Source organism: Vipera ursinii (assembly GCF_947247035.1).
Source record: "Vipera ursinii genome assembly, chromosome: 9".
NCBI lineage: Eukaryota > Metazoa > Chordata > Lepidosauria > Squamata > Viperidae > Vipera > Vipera ursinii.
This window is the reverse complement of record NC_139523.1, coordinates 11,686,811-11,699,873: the sequence shown is the minus strand read 5'-3', so window position 1 is coordinate 11,699,873 and position 13,063 is coordinate 11,686,811. Positions and strand designations below refer to the sequence as shown.

General features: G+C 43.5%; 2 protein-coding genes across 2 annotated transcripts in view; one reads left to right on the top strand and one right to left on the bottom strand.

The window, feature by feature from the left end:
* UBXN11 (UBX domain protein 11) overlaps positions 1–5,628 on the top strand; it is a 32,804-nt gene extending 27,176 nt beyond the window's left edge. The window contains exons 12-16 of the mRNA XM_083369868.1: positions 981–1,107; positions 2,616–2,719; positions 3,108–3,178; positions 4,178–4,324; positions 5,048–5,628. Of these exons, the coding sequence (XP_083225994.1) occupies positions 981–1,107; positions 2,616–2,719; positions 3,108–3,178; positions 4,178–4,324; positions 5,048–5,201 (603 nt within the window). The 3' untranslated portion in view covers positions 5,202–5,628. The remainder of the gene's footprint in view (positions 1–980; positions 1,108–2,615; positions 2,720–3,107; positions 3,179–4,177; positions 4,325–5,047) is intronic.
* Positions 5,629–8,315: 2,687 nt separating this feature from the next.
* SH3BGRL3 (SH3 domain binding glutamate rich protein like 3) lies at positions 8,316–13,063 on the bottom strand. The gene is made up of 3 exons (XM_083368989.1): positions 12,801–13,063; positions 11,903–12,070; positions 8,316–9,267 (listed from the first exon to the last, which is right to left on the bottom strand). The coding sequence occupies exons 1-3, from the start codon at positions 13,014–13,016 to the stop codon at positions 9,202–9,204; spliced, it is 450 nt and encodes a 149-aa protein (XP_083225115.1). The 5' UTR covers positions 13,017–13,063; the 3' UTR covers positions 8,316–9,201.

The window sequence follows — 13,063 nt, the reverse complement described above, 5'->3', positions numbered from 1 at the left end:
AAGCTTCTTGAATGAGAAGCGAAAGGTCTTCAAAGAAAAAGAAAAACAAGAAAATATAGTTACCCATTGAAAATGCACCTTTGGGACAAACATGATGCAGATGACTGAGAATCTCCATAGACATTGACTGCGTGAGTCACTTAACAATCGTGGCAAGAAAGGGTGTAAAATCGGCTGTGACTCAATTAACCTTTTTGCTTAGCAGTGGAAATTCGGGTTCCAACTGTGGTCATAGGTTGAGGACTAGCTGCATGGTACATGATATAATTTGATTGTGGCATCACTGCTGCAAATGCCTGTCAGATAGTTACCCATTTACGAAATGAAACTTTTCTCTGTTCATAATGTCTGGAATATATTCATCGTTTCCTGCTAAAAGAACAGGAAAAAAAGAAAACGTTCTCTCCACCTTAGCTGAAAAATGTAGCTGACCTGTCATTTTGTATTGATTATGTTGATTTAGTCAGGATTGGGGGTTGTGTTAAGACCGGTGAAAGAAAACAGAATTAAGAATTTAAACTTTGAATAAGTCCTCTCTACCAGTTTCCATTACAGCAATCACAGCATTCATTTCCAAACATCTGACGAGAAATCCTTGCTTTTTTTAATAAATGGAGAAAGTGTGTTTTCATTATTTGAGCATCTTGATTATTATTAGACATCTGCCGTTGTTGGCTTCTAACGCTTCTTAAAGTCGTTCTGTAACTTCCTTTCAAAGACCAATAGAATTATTGTGTCAGAATGGGTCAGTTCAAGACAACTCTTAGATGGTTTCCTGTAATGGGGCGCTATCAGGTATGCTTACGTTTCTGTTGCCTGAAATGTGGCATTTCCTTTGGATTTTGACAGGAGGAGGAAGAGGTTGCTTCCATAGTGTTTGTTGTTGCTACTAACACCCAATTTCATCTGCTTCTCAGTCTCACAGTGACCTCTGGAGTCTGGAATCAGAGTAATTAACAGCACTGGGATTTATTCAACAGGTCACCGACAAGAGAGATGTCTTCTTTCGGGAAAGGAAGCTGCCAGGGTATTTTCCCGGCTTTGGCCAGGCTGTTGGGCGTTCCAAACCAAGTGGCGTAAAGGAGACAAGTGAAATCTCAGCTGATGGTTGGTTGGTTTTTATTCAAATTTATCAGCCACCCAACTCCGGTGGTTATAACTGTTTATTGCGGATTCATTTGGAGTTCAGCAAATCCAAAACTGTGGTTTGAGTCTGGTGCTACAAATACCTATTTATTAGTTGGTTCTGCTATTCAAGCTTGTCCCAACCTTCCCAGCTGTTGTGCCCTGCAGTTGTGCATGGGATCGCAACTCCCATTAATTCCCCGATGCCAACACATCTGGAGAGAGAGAAAGTCCGAAAGGTTGTCCTGTCCTCTGCACAGAACCATTTTATTTTATGCTTAGAGCTTAAACGGCTTGTATCCAGATAATAGCATCCTAATTGTAACTTGGATATCTCTCATTCATCAGATAAGGCAGACATGTCAAACACAAGGCCCGGGGGCCAGATCCGGCCCGCAAAATGGTTTCATGTGGCCCGCGAAGCCATCCTGGAAACAGTGAGGGAACAGCCCCCACTGCCTTGGCCCTGGCCCAGAGACCCTCCTTCTGCCAGAGACCCTCAGATCTGTCACACTCCTGCCCAGGCCCCCATAGGCACCCTTGAGGCGAACGATGTAGAGCTGGCCACGCCCACCCAGTAGGCCATATGCACTCTAGCCACACCCACCCAGTAGGCCACGCCCACCCTGGCCCCCTGAGGGCAACCGCAATGCTGATGCGGCCCTCCATGAAATTGAGTTTGACACCCCTGAAGGACTGAGTTAAGGCACTGTTGAAAATGTCCATTTACAGTAGACTTTTGTTTGTGCAGATAGCTACAATAATCGGACATAAGGAAGGCTGAAAAAGAATGTACAATAGCTATAGATAATATTGAGTAAGAGCTGGACCACATGACCACTGGAATCCCCTTTTGTGCCAAAAATCTATGTTTCTGTATTAGATATATATCCCAATTTTTTTCAGGAACTCAAGCTGACATGTATAGCGCTCCTTCCTATTTCTCATATGATTGTGGGTGGTTTTAATACAACTATACAGGTAGTCCTCAACTTACAACAGTTCATTTAGTGCCCTTTTGAATTACAACAGCACTGACAAAAGAGACTTATGACTGTTTTCACATTTAAAGCCGTTGCAGCATCCCCAGGGTCATGTGATCAAAATTTGGACATGTGGCAACTGGTTCATATTTATGACGGTTGCAGTGTCCTGGGGTCATGTGATTCCCTTTTGCAAACTTCTGATAAGCTAAGTCAACGGGGAAGCCAGATTCACTTAACCATGCTACTAACTTAAAAAAAACTGCAGTGATTCACTTAACAACTGTGGCAAGAAAGGTCATAAAATGGGGCGAAATGCACTTAAATGTTTCACTTAGCAACAGAAATTTTGGGCTCAATGGTGGTTGCAAGTTGAGGACTACCTGTACCCCTGGAAAGAAGCCTACAGATAAAATTTAAGTTAATTAAAATGAAATCTTAGCATGGCTTTGTTATTGTCCACATACCTCATAAAGCATTTGCTTGTGAAATCCCACCTTTTGACAGGTCCTAAACTCACCATGGAACAATTTTTGAACAAACTTCCAAAGTCACTGGTTCGAGATGGGCAAGTAATAGATATCCGGGAAGATCTTAAAAAGACCCTTCAGGTAAGGGTCTAATTTTGTATCCCCCTCTTTGAAGCTCCAAAGAAAACAAATGTAACCCAGATCTCAAAAAGCTATTTTACAATTATTACCAAGCCTTCTTGTTCTTTTCTAAATAGCTCTAGTAAAGAAAGCTTCCTTTCTTTTTGATCTTTAAATGTGTGGGCTGGAGGGGCAGAAGGGCATCGCCTGACTTCATTTCTCTTAGGGCAGGGGTAGGCAACCTTGGCTCTTTTAGGACTTGTGGACTTCAACTCCCAGAATTCCTGAGCCAGCCATGCTGGCTCAGGAATTCTGGGAGTTGAAGTCTACAAGTCCTAAAAGGCCAAGGTTGCCTACCCCTGTTTTAGGGCATTCAAACATTGGCCTACATTTCCCTCTTTGCTTCCAGGGCCTGGATGGAGCACAAAGCCATGAAGTGATTTTGGTGGAGACGCCCAGCCTTACAGCATTGAGGAAGAGGTAAACAAGTCCTCGCTGATATTTTTCCTCCGAGTACGCCTCGTTATGCCAGAAATCCAAGCCTGGAGTGAGCAAGAGTAAAACCTGGAACACCTTTTAGCCTTGTTTTGAGGTGGAATCACAGGCGATGAAGCACGTGCCTTACAAGTAGAACCCCCTTAGATATGATTCTGGTGTCTGCATTAACATGGGATGAAATAGATGATGGAGAAGTCCTTTTGCTTGAGACCGTGGAAGGTGTTGATAGTAAATGTAGATAAAATGGACTTAAATGGATCAGTTTGGAGGTCTGAAACCCCCCTCCCCTGCATATCCCAGATTTTATAAGAACATAAATCTCGCGTGAAGTTGCCAAAAACTTTTGTGTGTGTGTGAAAAAAGAAATGTTAACTTTGGTTTTTTTCCCCTTCTGTTTTGTACATCATCCTCTATTATTTCCAGAGAACAGCTGGTATCAATTGATCGATCTATAATCAATTCATCCAACAAACAAACAAATCTGAAATAATTGGGGGCACTTTTAAGAAAACCTGACTCCTTTTCAGTTTGAGGTGTTAGTATGCCAGCCTCAATATGTCTTCCATTTCCATTCTAATCCGATTATGCACCTAACTGCTCCAGAGAAGCTGAGTCTCCCATATTTTATAATTTAGTGGCCACTCCCACCCGAGACATGTGCAGGCCCGTTCTTCTCGAGACTCTTCTGCATGCTGGAGTGATAGATTATGGATGCTAAGTATTTGTGTGCCAGAAACAAAACCAGCATGAGGTAAATAAAGAAAATATATTAGTAACCTTCCTCAGTCCATGTGTGTTGGGATTGTAGCATGACTAAAATCTCTGTTTTCTGGGAATGGTAGACCCAATAATTTGGAGAATGTTAGGACAGGCTGCATTTTTTTTTAAAAAAAGGGTGACCACACCTACCAATGTGCCTGGGTTATTCTGCCCTCCTTAGAGAAGCCATGGTTTCCATCACCATCTCCCTTTAACTCTTAGACTGGAAGGGAAGCAGAAAACAGAGGGGCCTGGCACCAACATTTCAACTCTTCGGATAAAATCAGAGGACGGAGAGAAGACATACATTGTCAAAATGTCATTCACAGAGACCATTGGACACTTGCGCCAACATCTGGCTCAGAACAGGTAGGATGAATGATTCCAGCGAAATTTGAGGAGGATAGTAATCGTGGCAAACACCGGTTCTCCAAAAGACAGAGGTATTACTTGAAATTTGGCACGCAGGAGAAAAGTGGTATCAAAAAGGATTTTATTGATCTGATAATATTTTCCTTTCAGATTGATTTAAGAGATACCAATAAATCTGAAGTATAGGTAGTCCTTGACTTGCAAACATTCATTTATTGACAGTTCAAAGTTATGGCACTGAAAAAAGTAACTTACGACCACTTTTTACACTTATGACTGTTGCACATCCCCACGAATCACGTGATCAAAATTCAGGCACTTGGCAACTGGTATGCATTTGGGACAGTTGCACTGTCTTGGGGTCATGTGATCACATTCCCAGTTTCTGACAAGCAAAGTCAATGGGGGAAGCCAGATCTAATTTAGTTAACAGCTGCTGTGATTCGCTTAACAACTGTAGCAAAAAGGTCATAAAATAGGGCAAAACCCTTAACAACTGTCTTGCTTAGTAATGGAAATTAGGAGCTCAGTTGTGATTGCAAGCTGAGGACCACCTGTAACTGAATTTTTAATTGAAAATAGTAAAGTAAAAGTTAAAAAAAAGTTTTAAAAAAATCATTCCTGATCATTTAAATCTGAATTCAGAAAGGTCGCTGAATTGGAAAAGTTGGACAGGTGTGAAGTGAATCTGTTTACAAACCTGGTTGTACTCTCTTCTAGGGGTGAAGCAGTGGAGCCATACGAGATCCTCAGCACGTTTCCCCTTCGGGTGTATAACGATGATGCTGTGAGCCTTGAGGAATGTGGGCTGGTCCCCAACGCATTCCTTCTGCTGAGGAAAAAACTCTCTCCCACCAAAGCAGGAGAAGAATAGCTGTAATGGTTCACAGTAGACTTGGCTGCCGTTCAGCTAGGACGTTGTGTGCCTTCTTCTGTTTCTCCAAGGTAGCTGCTCGGATACGAGCCAAAGGTCTAGCAGTATACGAGCGGGTCCAAGATGGAAACAAGTAATACTTGTGGTTCCAGCCACACAGGTTAGAACTAGCCACTGTATTCCCTACCGCTCCCATCCCCCAAGTAAGCAAGCCAGGGCAAACCAAATGAATGTTGAACGGCTTAGATATTGGCCACATTAAACTAAGTGGACTTCAACTCCCAGAATTCCCCATCCAGCCACAGAGCTTTATGCAACATTTTATTTCCTGTGCTAAGAGAGGTAAAGACTTTAGCCTTACTTGTCTCATTCTACCCAGCCCGAAAGGAACTAAAATAAATTAGCCTTTATTACCATTCCTTTAGGAATGTCAGACTATTTCAGCAAGAAAAACAGTTGGGTAGTCAATGCCAGCTGGCAAGGTCTTGAGCATTGTAAAGCTTTTGTAAAACACAATATCCATTTGGGGCCTGCATCCCCCTCCCCCACCCCCACCCCCTGCAAGATATTGCACCATTTTCTTTGTACTCCAACTTTGTAAATCATAAGCAGGAAAGGTGGACATTTCTGGATCATAAAAGGAGATGGGGCAGGAAAGGGAGAGCGAGCTTTCTCTCTCTCAGATTTAACGTATGGAGCAGACAAGTACCCGAAGCAAAGGAGGACCAGAGTGGTCTGGCTATTTTTTTCTGGAAGAGCTGTGGCTGCAAGGGCTAACTGTGAGCTTTCCTCAGTTGTGTCTCTCTGGATGTCACAAATTCAGCTCCCAACTGCCCCCTACTCCATTATCTTTTGGTTCTTCCAGCTGGGAGATTATGAGAAGTCAGCATATCTGAACAGGAGTTGAGTGGGAGTGACCGAGTGCAATAATGCAGCCAGTTCCAGCCAACTTCCTTCTCACTGTTTGTCTTGTCTTTCAGCAGAAAGTGCTTTATTATGACTTACCCAAGTCTTTTATTACTCATTGTGGATATTATGTAACACGAAGTATCCAGATAGTTTGTTAATTTAGGTCCCAAAGTAAGCTTATTTCTTAACTATTGTCACAAATTTTGTGCCCATTGGGTCCCATTTTTGAACGGGTTAATTTACCTGTCCCTTTGTGTTGTCTATTTGGATGAAGACTTGGAAGTATTAAGCAAACGGCACCTTCTGAGTCTTTGTAGAAGTTCAAAAGAAGGCAGGCTGGATTTCTTCAGCATCCAAGTCTTGTTGATGCCCAGTCTTTCCTCCCTTGGGGTTTGGACCTTACAGAATTATATCAGGATAGGGGTTGAATTATGCATTAAATCCCCCTCCTTGTAGCAGCAGTTCCTTTCGTGCAGAAAGCTAGATGAGCAAATAGAAGGCTTTAATAATTCAAAGCACATTTTGCCAGCAACAGCATCTATAGTGGTATGGTTTTATATAAGCCCAGGCACTCTGTGTGCAAGGCCTTTCTGACCAGAAAGAATATCTTAAACATTTACCACTCTTCCTAAGCCTGCCACAAAGTTGCAGGTATTCATTACACAAAATATATGCTAGATGCTTTTCCTGAACTTTAAAAATCAGTTTTGGTGCTACTAAACCAGTTGTTTCAGCAACTTACTTTTGCTACTGTAACTGCATTCTACATACATAAGATGTTTGCACTCAACTCAGGTGGTATCTTCACTTAAAAGAGCAGTGGGGTGGACAAAATGCTTCATTGTCATGAGAATATGTCTCTAAAATTGCCTACCACCATGGATCCATAAAATCTGACCAACTGTGGTAGCCATTAGGGCTATTGATTTGGGGCTGATAGCTGCCATGTGGGTGTCATCTGGATTTTTACAGAACAGATGTGATAAGCCTAATATTCAATTGAGGGTGAAGCTTTAGAATCCGTAAAAATCTAAGAATGCCAGAGCAAGTATTTTGCCATTTGCCATTGTGTTTTGCCCAGTAAATTGGCTTCTGGTGTCCAAGACCCGACGCCAATCTCCTGATGTTCAAAAATAGTGATACTGGGTTTTCACCAGGATTTTTAGAAAGTATTCTGTGTGATGCTATTTGGACCATAAACACCCAAAATATTCCCACTGGACAATGCCCTCATTAATACAGCATGCTTAGCCAAAATTTGCTCAACCATGGTATTCTGAATAACTCTTAATTGAATTTACATAACAAGCCAAGCCCAATATGATTTAAAATTTTGGTTTTGCATGTTGTACTCCAATGTGTTTCTTTTTCCCCCCTTTCTCTACTCGAACAATAGACTCATTCTCCAAATGTTTCTCTGTATGTAACCAAAGCAGTGTTGTCTGCATACAAGAGGGAATTTGTAGTAAGCCAATTTAGTCATAGTCCAACTGAGCTTCCCACCTACACTTAGTATGGGTGGGGAAAAAATGAATACTGTAACATGTACTCATCGATGAACAAGGGAGCTCTTTTTCACAACTTATACAATTGTGAAGTGCAACAGCAGCTGATGTTTTTATATTTACTAGGTCCCCCTCTCTAGGAGGCAAAGAGAATGATGGTGATTGGTCCTTAAAGCAAGAGGGCAGGATGCATTAAGGACCTTGAGAAATGCTGTCAAGTATTTACCTATTTCTTGTCCCTTTTGCATTATTTTCACTAAAAGCCAACCTCGCACATTGCCTCATACTTCAGCGCTAGAGAAATATGGAAAGTCTCTTTTCTGGAAATGAAACTGGCTACTGAACCCTAGACACAGGGGACAATTTTCACACCACAAAACAGTACAATGATTTAGTCTTACATTCCATGTTTCTTGCCCCTAATGATTGCAAAACGCCCTATTTCAGATGCATATTGCTGTAGGAGGCAGTTGCACCAAACACTTCGTTATATTTCTGTTATTCTTCTGACACATTCTGGATTTTTTTTTCTAAAACACCGCCCCCACTGCCCCCCAATATTGCCCAAGTATAACAAAGAAAGTAATTGAATTGCTAAGAGTTAGAAAACAGATTTCCAAATAAATGAACAGAGTGGCATCCAATTTCTGTCTCCAACCAGACCACTTTTTTTTTTGGAAAAAGCACAGAACCACTGTGATGGGAGGTTTTTAGCAATATTTAATGGCATCTTAACAAAAACATGGCTGTTTATAAATTTTGCTTTCAGAAATTAAAAAAGAAAAAAAGAAAAGAAAATGCACTTGGTCCAAGTTTGCAGAAAGCCAGTTCCAAAAAAGGGGACGCACGAAACAGCTAAGGCCAGAATAGAGTGGAAATTACTTTCCCCTCTTGGGGAGCAGGAAAGAGTTTTCCATTGCCAGTTGGGACATAAGGAAAAAAGCACTAACGGACTGGGAGAAACGCTCTTGCCACCCCCTCGAGAACCACTTTAAGAAAGACTGAGCCACATCACCATGTTTTGAGACAGATACATACACCTGCTCACCCTACTAACCACTGGCAGAGAAGGCAACGGGAGCACAAAACCATCTGCAGCACTTTTGGCATTGCTAGACGAGAGTAATCCCACTAAGAGCAGATATCTGCTGTTCTCTTTCCTGGGGTAGAATGAAAGAGGAACTACAAGAACCGACATTTTGCATATTGAAGGACGTATGGTGATAAGAAGGGAAGAAGCAACTAGCTCTTCCCTTTTAACACTCAGGGCAGTCTGAGCTTGAAAAAGAAAAGGGGGCGGAAGGTGAGGGGGAACAGAAAGGTAGGGGAAAGCTCTGCTTTCCAAGGTCTTTAATTAGAAGATTAGCATCAGTCTGCCCCCATAGGCACGAGGACACAGGCCCAGCTGCATTCAAAGGAACGAGCCAGGTCTTTGGAGACCGCAGTGAAAGAGGGAACGCAATTCAGAGGCAGTTGGAGAAGAAGTTGGTCGCACAGAGCTGACAATCACTGAGGAGGTGATCCATCTGGAATGCAGAATTTCCAAGTCCTGGATGGTTGTCATGTGGGGCAGGGAAGAAGCAAGCTCAGGCTAACTTCAGGAATTCCTGCAGGGTGTTCTGTTCGACTGCTTCCACAAACAGTTCGTAGTCCTGCCAGGTGGGAGAGAAATAAACTAAAAAAATAGGGACATATGCAATGAAAGGCTAAGAATGTCTTAGCATCAAACCAAAAACTGCCTCTGGAGCCAAACCAGGAGAACAGCCCTCATTACAGAATATTCAAAGCTCAGCTAAAGACCAGTTCTTGTGCATCAGAACTGATTATCTAGCCCTTTCCCTTTGTAATCCTCTCCAGATACTTATTTTCACTTAACAACTGAGAGGTTAACCACAAGTCAAAAGTAACGTTTCAGGTAACACAATTATACTTACATTGCTTAAGTACAGTTGATGCTACTGCTTTCATGTATTTCTTCCCCTTCTATCATATGAAAACAACAATTTGGTGGAAACATCTGCAGAATCCCTAGGAGAAACACCTGAAACCTTCAACTAAATGGCTTGTTGGTCTTCTGGCTCAGACATCAGCCTGGGTGTGTATCCAGTCATAACTACTGTGAAAGCCACCAATATTCTCTGCTGTCTTCCTTTCATAGCTATTCTGTCTGATACAAAGTGAGTCACTCCCCACTATGAACTATACCCCAGGATGTGGCCCAAGTATCAGGGAGAGGCCTGCATCTTTCAGCATTGATAAGAGTCCATAAATACTAGGCAATGTCTGAAAAATCCTTTTTTCCCATAGAACGAGGCCAGCAATCACTCTGGTATGATACTTCCACAAATGACAGTAAATGCTTTTTAACCTGCATTATGGCACCTGTCAGTATCAAGTGTCACCAAATTAAGGCACAGAATTAGAGATTTTTAGAGATACTTTCAGGCAGAGGGAAAAGGAGAGTATCCTTAAACCCAAAGGGTTGCTACTTCTGCAAATGTCCTTCTGACTTTGTCAGGAAATGGCTGAAGAACATAACACAATTTAGACGAGTCAATATTCATTTTCCTCTCGATGAGATGCATCACTAGAGTCTATTAATATTTCCTCCTGCTGTCAGCAAACCAAATGACTCTTCATCGCCCTTACATTAATTATTCATTTTACATTCTGAGACATTTTGTAATAAGCACCTAAAAGGGTATGGAAATGTACAGAAAGAAGTGGGATTTTCCCTCCCTGTTTTAGCAATATTCCCTGTCTAATTTCATGCTAATCCCAGCACGATTACACCTTTTCTTTAACTTCAAGGCCTTTCACTGTAGCAGGTGCTATTAAAAATGTTTGGAAATAGCAAGTGTTGCCCTACACTTCATATCTGAAAAGGGACTGTTGACAAAAAGTCATTTAAATATTTGCTGGAGGAGCCTAAACCTCCAGATGCAGAACCCCTCCAGATGTTGATGAATTACAACTCCTAGCAGCCCCACCAGCATGGCCAATATTGAGGGATGCTGGGAGTTGTAACTTAGCAATATTTGGAAGGATAGAAGCTTCCTTTCACCATTGTAAATAATACAAAGTGACACGGTCATATGACACATAAGGAGTTGTTACTCTGAGCCACTTCATGCACAGCTCTTGTCATGCAGGCCATTCATTCATTTAGCATTAATGTTGAAATCTTGGCCTAGTCATCAAATGAGGCTACCAGAGCCAGTATTCCATCGTATGATTGTAGACTAGCCTCTATGTAAAACTACAAGAATTATTAAAAGCCAGAATTTCCAGCTGGCTTACCCTGTAAACCGCCCTGAGTCCTTCGGGAAAGGGCGGTATAGAAATGTAATAAAATAAATAAATAAATAAATAAATAAATAAATAAATAAATAAATAAATAAATAAGAATCTGGCTGTAATTCTGGTTAATACAACACCAACATGCATGGAGAGTACAGCCAGAAGGGCAACATTAATTCTGGTTTAAAGGGCCAACAGAACTGAACAAAGTTCAGGTTAAAAGCAAAAGAAGCAATGAAGCCAAGAAATGAGCAACTAATGTAAAACAATAGTGAGACACCAGATGGCAGCACTTAGACAAACTTGGCTGATCTTTACAAAGGGGAAAAAAAATCGATCAAGCAGGGATGGGCATATTATTCACCAGGAAATTCAAGACTGGGAAGTTAAAAACAAAACACACCCTGGAAAAAAAAGTTAATGGCATTGGCAAAACCACAGCTGTATTGTAGCCAAATCCATAGATACTCCCATGCCAGGAGATTGAGATTGACTCAAAAGACACATTTACCACAATCGTGATTGGTCCTTTATCCACCTCCAATTTTTTTATGCTCTTGTTGAAGGCCAGACAGCCAGAAATCCTTGACTATACATTTAAGTCAATTAAACATCTTTAAACATTTATTTCAAAGTACATTTATTTTGAACTAAACATGAAACCAGCCAGCCCATTTTGTTGTGGAGTTAGTGGGCACCTCTAAATGTGTGAGAGTGTGTTTGTGTTTGTGTGTGTGTGTGTGTGTGTGTGTGTGTGTGTGCCTTTGAGTCAGTTTTGACTCCTGGACAAGTCTGCAGTTTTGTTGGCATTAACACATTAACACAAAGGCACAGTGAATAGCCACAAGAACCAGGATGCATCCAAGTGGCTCCTTCGTAATGAGATGCAAAACATTAAAGCTGCTACTATGGTCCCAGGGGAAAAGTTTCCCAAACTGTCATGTAAAATACAGCACCTGTTAGCACCCCATGCCAGAGGCCACTCACCCCGCAGTAGTGGTCCCCGTTGAAAATCTGGGGAGGAATGGCTTTGGGGTTGCCTGATTTGGTCCTCATTTCTTCCCGAAGAGCATTGTCTTGGGAGATATCCACCAGGATGTATTTGACATTCTTTCCATCCAAGATCCTGGTCACTTCACTCTGCTGGGATTTGATCTGTGGGACACACATACCAGTGGAGAAAAGGAAGAGAAAAGGGGAAAGAGGGTGAATCATCCTGCACTGTGACCCGAAGAGAAGGCAACTGATCCCACGCATCAAGGCAACTGTCATAGTAAGAACCAGAGGCAGCATCCTTCCAGTGAGTGAATCCCATCCTAGCTAAAGAGAGGCAGAATCCTCCACTAGAGATGGAGGAGATGGCAGGCCCCCAGCAGAGGCAAGGAAGACCCCACGCCTCGGGGGTGGGGAAAGAGCCTTCGGTAAAGGAAGACCCACCCTCTCCCTTTTGTCACACCGTCGGATTTCTTCCCGGGCAGATTTTCCTCGACTCGCTCGAGTGTCTCCACTGGCGTGGGCGGGGAATTTGGAACCGAGGAGGAGTGAGTGCTCCCCTTACACTTGGAGGAAGGGCCAGGGAGCCACCCTCGCCAGGAGCCTGAAGGGAAGAGGAGCCCGTCTGAAGCCAAGAGGGAAGACGGACAGCCCCGTCCTCCAGATGTTCTGGCTGGGAGGAGGAAAAGACGAGCACATCTGGAAGACCTTGGCCGGCGGGAGGCGAAAGCGCAGCGAGAGAGAGCAGGATCGCTTGGGGCGGAGGGCGCCGGCAGCCGCCACCGGAGGAAGGGGGGGGACGAAGGGGACCCCCCACCCTCGCAGGCAGCGCAATGCTGCAAAGGGGCGGCGCCGATTTCTCGCACCGGCGGCGGGGCTGCGCCGGGCTTACCTCCCGAGAGCCGGTCACCGAAGTGCTGTAGATGGTGAGACAGGCCATGGCGCTCGTCGCTTCCAGCCGCTCCCTCTCGCTAGGCTGCCCGGTGGGCGGACGGAGGGATGGACGGACGGGGAAGGAAGCGAAGCGGTGGGCGGGGCTCCGCCCTCTCCCCGAGCCCAGCCGGCACGTGATCGCAGCCCGGCCAATGGGGCGAGCGGCCGCGAGCATGCGGAACGGGCGGCGCGCCAGGCTCGAGTCTCCGTCGCCGGAGGGCT